Raw genomic sequence first — 4,982 nt, 5'->3', positions numbered from 1 at the left:
GGGGCCGTGTGGGGCGGGTCTCAGCGTGCTGTGCCCGGGAGGTCTGCCCGCCGTGGAAAGCGAGCAAGGCAGGGCTCCGGGAACAAAGTGCTGTTTGTAGCATTTATGATGGGTTTTTTTGGTTTTAGCCATCGACTCTCTTTGTGGAGATTTCCACAGGTGCAGCTCTGCCAAGGGATTGATGGCCGTGTCGGTGACCTGCCTGAAAGGTAGCCGGCGGGTTAGATACGGCAGTTCCGAAATGTGCCGCTACCGCGTGGAAGTGGGACGTGGCTCTTCATGTGCTCCCACTGTCAAACTGGTGGTTAGACTGAAAAGGGGAAATCCTGCGCGCTCTGTCCTTCCGTACCCTTACTGTGGTTGACCAGGAAACTTTCTGTGGTACACTGGAGTTAATGCTGCCTGCCACCTGTAATCTGGAGCTGCTCAGAAACAGCTGCCAAAAGATGCCTCAAATGTGAATGATGCATTTTGTAGGAGTGAACAAGTTAACGAGTTATTTTTATTGTCTTCCCCACTGTTTACAGATCGCATATGTCACTCTACAGGTGTCTCGGAGAACATTCTTCAATCAAAGTTTTTGTTTTATCAGCTAATCTATTTAACACTTAAGTGAATGTTGGCAAACATTGTATTTCAAGTTTGTGTAGTGGAGTATTATTGAACGTCCAGAACACCAACATGATAAGATTTTGAAGTGCCCTGTAGAACTTGGCGTGTTGATTCAACGTACAAGAAGTCCTCTAGCCATTTCATTTGTTTCATTCCTTGAGTGATAAATACTATCTGTAAGCTGTTAGTAGTTGTTCTGTAAGAAGACTGTTATTTTGTAGACAAAACCTAAGTAAGCAAAATAATTTATTTTTCTTTTCAGATCTACCTGGACTGCAGTGTACACAGTACATTGAAGGACTGCAGAGGGAAGCACAACAAGCTCTAAATGAACATGTCAGACTCATTCACAGAGGTGATGAAGCCAGATTTGCCAAGCTGAATGTTGTTCTATCCTTGTTAAGATCTATTAATGCTAATGTGATTGCCGAACTATTCTTTAGGCCCATCATTGGAGCAGTGAACATGGATGACATGCTTTTGGAAATGCTTTGTGCAAAATTATAAAGGCATGTAAAATAATGAAAATAAATCCAATGCAAAGGAAGCCCTAGAGCAGAATAGTGTAAAGTACTGTAAATAAACTAACTTATTGTTTTTACATAGATAGTATTTTTGTATTCCATAATAAAATATTGTTTGAGTTCTGAAATTAATTTTTATTTAACACAGTGTTTTTGGAATAAGATAACAGTCATCAAAGCAAGCTTTACGGTTGTGGAGAATGCTCACATCCAAAGTCAACTGGCTGTTCTTTTACCGTGTCTCTGAATAAAGATCACGCTTACGATATTGTACTTTCAAGGTGAGTAATCGCTGCTTTTTCAAAATAAGCAGCAGTCTAGGTTTACATTTTAAACATAGTTGGCATACAGAAGGGGGAAAGAACAAGCCATTTACTTCACGTATTTCAGTAATATTAAAATAGGGTACCATAGTCAGTTCTGCTCATAGTTCGGATACTGGCTCTGTCAAAGGCTTACTGCAGTCAGTGAACTACTTCTATTGACTTTAACAGAGTTGAAGTCTATAAAGAACATTAAAATATTCACCTAAGGCTTTCTTCTGCATGGGGAAAATGTGTTAGGAATATTTTGAGACTTAAAGTAGCTTGGCCGAGTTGTAACACTGGGAGTAAAACATTCCATTCCGCACACATTGGGCTCCAGGAGAGGACAGTAACTCTATTCCCCAAAAGAGCAAACAAACAAAAACACCTCTAAAAATATCCAAACAGCAGATGCTTAACGGGGTCAGAAGAACTGCTGATATGCACTCCGTGTTTTTCTTTGCTTTTCGTCTAGGGTAATTGCTAGGTAGGATTTTGAAAGCCAGATTCTTCAGGCTACTTTATTCCTACAGAAATACAAAATTATTATGCTGAAACATGGTGTACTGCTGGCACATCCATCAGAATTTGTCAGCTAGCATGAAGATGTCTTAATTAAGCATCAAGCTTACACATTCTTTTTTCTTTGTTTTGTTTTGTCTTGGCCTTGATCCTTTCTCCCAAAGCAGTTGTGTTTGTATTGAAAAAAGTTCTATTTTAAAAGGGAAAATCAGTGATTTAAGGGAGATTTCTCTCATGGTTTTCCTTTCTCTGTGTGCAGTTTTCTAGCCTTTCCCCTGGGGAATATTGGTAAAAAATGGAGAGAGAAGTGTGACAGTGTTCCTGAAGTAAAAGTTACCAGCAACTCTATGTATCGTTCACGTATACATTAACCACTAGCAATAGGAGGTGGTTTTTAAAACACAATTAATAAAAGTTGAGGCAGTTACTCTCCTTAATAGGAGGTGTGTGGGGAAGAGAGGAACGCGTTTGAAGAGCTTTCTTTTGCTGCCACCTTGCGCAAAGGATAATCACAGCTCTTACACTCAGGTAAGGAGCAGGGGGGACACTTGTTATCTTGTACCTGCCCTACCTTTGGAGAGGCAGCCAACCATTCCTAGGGGGACAAGTTCACCCATAAGTAGTATCACAGATCTGGATTGCTATGGCAATAAAAATCTCATCATGGGCTAGGATACTGTCACTGAGCAAACAAAACAAAGCAAGAAACACAACCTCCATCCTGAAAAGCAATGGTATGCACACTCTGGTGCTCACATAACTGGGTAGGCCTGCATGCCCTGAGGAGCTCCCCAAAAATGCCAAAGAACAAAAAGTATGTAAGTAACATGCTCTTCACTACCAGTCCAGACTTCAGACCAGCTCAGACCATAATACAGCAGGCTTAGTCTTTATGTTGATGCCTTTATATGTACACACACATGCATGTAAACATACATAGCAAAGATAAACATACATAGCAAAGATAAACATATAGAGAATATTTACTGTGTATGTATAAATGTTTCATGAGTTTACAATAGCTTCTGAGCTTATCTAACATCTCTGTAACATAAATATATGTATATGTTTCCCTCTGTGAACAGCATATAAGCTTACAATAGTTAGGATGTCAGTTTCAAGGATGCTGACAAAGAAAGCTCTTCACAAAAGCACAAAGCATGATGATAAAACTTTTTAAGTAGTGGTTAATGGCAGAAGATGAATCTGTGGTAAAGACTAAAAAAAAATTCAACAGCCTCAGATTAAAACAACTTCATCTCCACTGAGAATTTGTTAATATGCACACTAGCGTTCAGACTTTTCTGCTGAGTGGCAGAAGAGACTTTGTGGGAGTACTCCTAACAATGAATTGTAATAGCTGAACCTTGGTCACAGGCAAGGATTTTCAGCTGAAGAGTCACTTTGAGACAGTTTGGATCTATTGTGCCACTAAATACAAAAGTTTTCATGACTCAGGTGGACCTGCTTACATCTCTAGGTTTGATATCTGAACAAATTCTGTATTCTGCTCAATTTTCTGAAGGTTGTCATGAGAAATGTTGCTTCTGTGCGCAATGAATCCACCTTGAACTCGCTGTACTCATATTTTTCTTGGACCAGCAATACTGTTAGTCATTTAGCTGTTGTCTATTCAAATGGAAGCACCTGGGAACAGTAAGTAGGAAATCTGAATGGGAAAACCATTTTATCAAGGCTTTCCGCAGAGAACTGGCAAAAGATGTGTCTCTTCATAGGTCAGAGGAACAGGAATGACAAAACAAGAAATTAAAAACAGACTTGTAGGAGGAACCAAGCTGAAGGCTTGGAGATCCACGCAGGAACGGGAGAGAAGAGACTAGTATGGTTCTGGAAGAGAGTGGGGAAGGGTCTGATTTTAGTGTGGGGACAATGTGCCAAGAGCTGACTGGAAGCAGGCAGAGAGAGATTGTCACTCGCAAGACGAGGCAGACTTTGGGCAAAAGGGTGCCTGTGGGAGGACTCTGTGTCAAGTCCAGAAAATATTGCAGAGCAGGGAAGAACCTAACCCAGGAGCTGACCCAGCAGAGGACACGGGCATCCTCACCAACCGGTCCGGGTGGCCTGTTCTCTTCTCCACCAGTGCCTCTGCTGAAGAAGGGGCCACAGTGGCAGCTGTGACGAGCGAGCTGCTCGGTCTTTGCGAGCAGAAGTAAGCAAAACTACTCTGTTGCCCCAGACCTTTGATGCTGGGAGCTCTACAGCACAGTTTTCCACTGTTTTCCACTGGCAAAGACCGTTTTCCAGTTCAGATATTAACATGGCTTCTGAGGATTTTTAAGCATTTTCTCTGCTCTCTATCCCTGGCATTCTGGGCATGAATCTTCTCAAGAGCACGGGGTTTTTTCAGCCCTCCAGGATGTTAAGAGATGTTTTAACTTAAGAGCAGCCTCCCAAGCAATTTAATCCTGCAATCCCCACAGTGACTGTCCCAGATAGATAGAAGCGGTGCTGTACAAAAAGCCATTCCCATCCCACCCCAGCGTAGATGCCCGTCGCTTGTGGTCAGGACCGCCACGCCGGCAGTCCAGGCACTGGCTTCTAATCACAAAGCACCATTCGGCAGTGGTTACCGCTGCGCGATACCCTTCCCTCTGAAGAGATCTGAGAAAGGATAATACAGAAACAAACTCGCATTTTTTAGTTAATGTGGTTATGAGTGTTTCTTTTAGATAAGAAAAAGCGTGGCATTCATTTATAATCTCACTTTTCCAAGTTTAACATATAACCTTTGTTTGGGTAGTCTTTCTAACAGTTTATTTTAAACTTTGCAGCAGTTTGCTGTTGTGGATAGACTGTGAATGCTGTTAATGCCTAATAAACAGTAACTTTGCTCCCAAAGGAGGGGTTCTGCAACTTAAATTTTCTTGTTTTGATGTGACCTCATATACTGGCTTGAATTTATTATACTGTCAGTCATTTTCATTTCTCTTCAAAGACAGAATTTATTCCTCTAGTGGACCTTCTGGGAATTGCAATATATGGCAAAAATTAAAATAAA

The 4,982-nt window shown here is 41.4% G+C and overlaps 1 protein-coding gene across 1 annotated transcript in view; it reads left to right on the top strand.

Annotated features, from left to right (window-relative positions):
• NR0B1 (nuclear receptor subfamily 0, group B, member 1) overlaps nt 1-1,400 on the top strand; it is a 43,522-nt gene extending 42,122 nt beyond the window's left edge. The window contains exon 3 of the mRNA XM_010571383.1: nt 875-1,400. Within this exon, the coding sequence (XP_010569685.1) occupies nt 875-1,119 (245 nt within the window). The 3' untranslated portion in view covers nt 1,120-1,400. The remainder of the gene's footprint in view (nt 1-874) is intronic.
• Nucleotides 1,401-4,982: the final 3,582 nt, after the last annotated feature.

This window comes from Haliaeetus leucocephalus, unplaced genomic scaffold, assembly GCF_000737465.1.
Source record: "Haliaeetus leucocephalus isolate CR32 unplaced genomic scaffold, Haliaeetus_leucocephalus-4.0 Scaffold317, whole genome shotgun sequence".
NCBI classification, from domain to species: Eukaryota; Metazoa; Chordata; class Aves; order Accipitriformes; family Accipitridae; genus Haliaeetus; species Haliaeetus leucocephalus.
The sequence above is the reverse complement of the archived record's forward strand: the minus strand, read 5'-3'. Positions and strand labels throughout refer to the sequence as shown.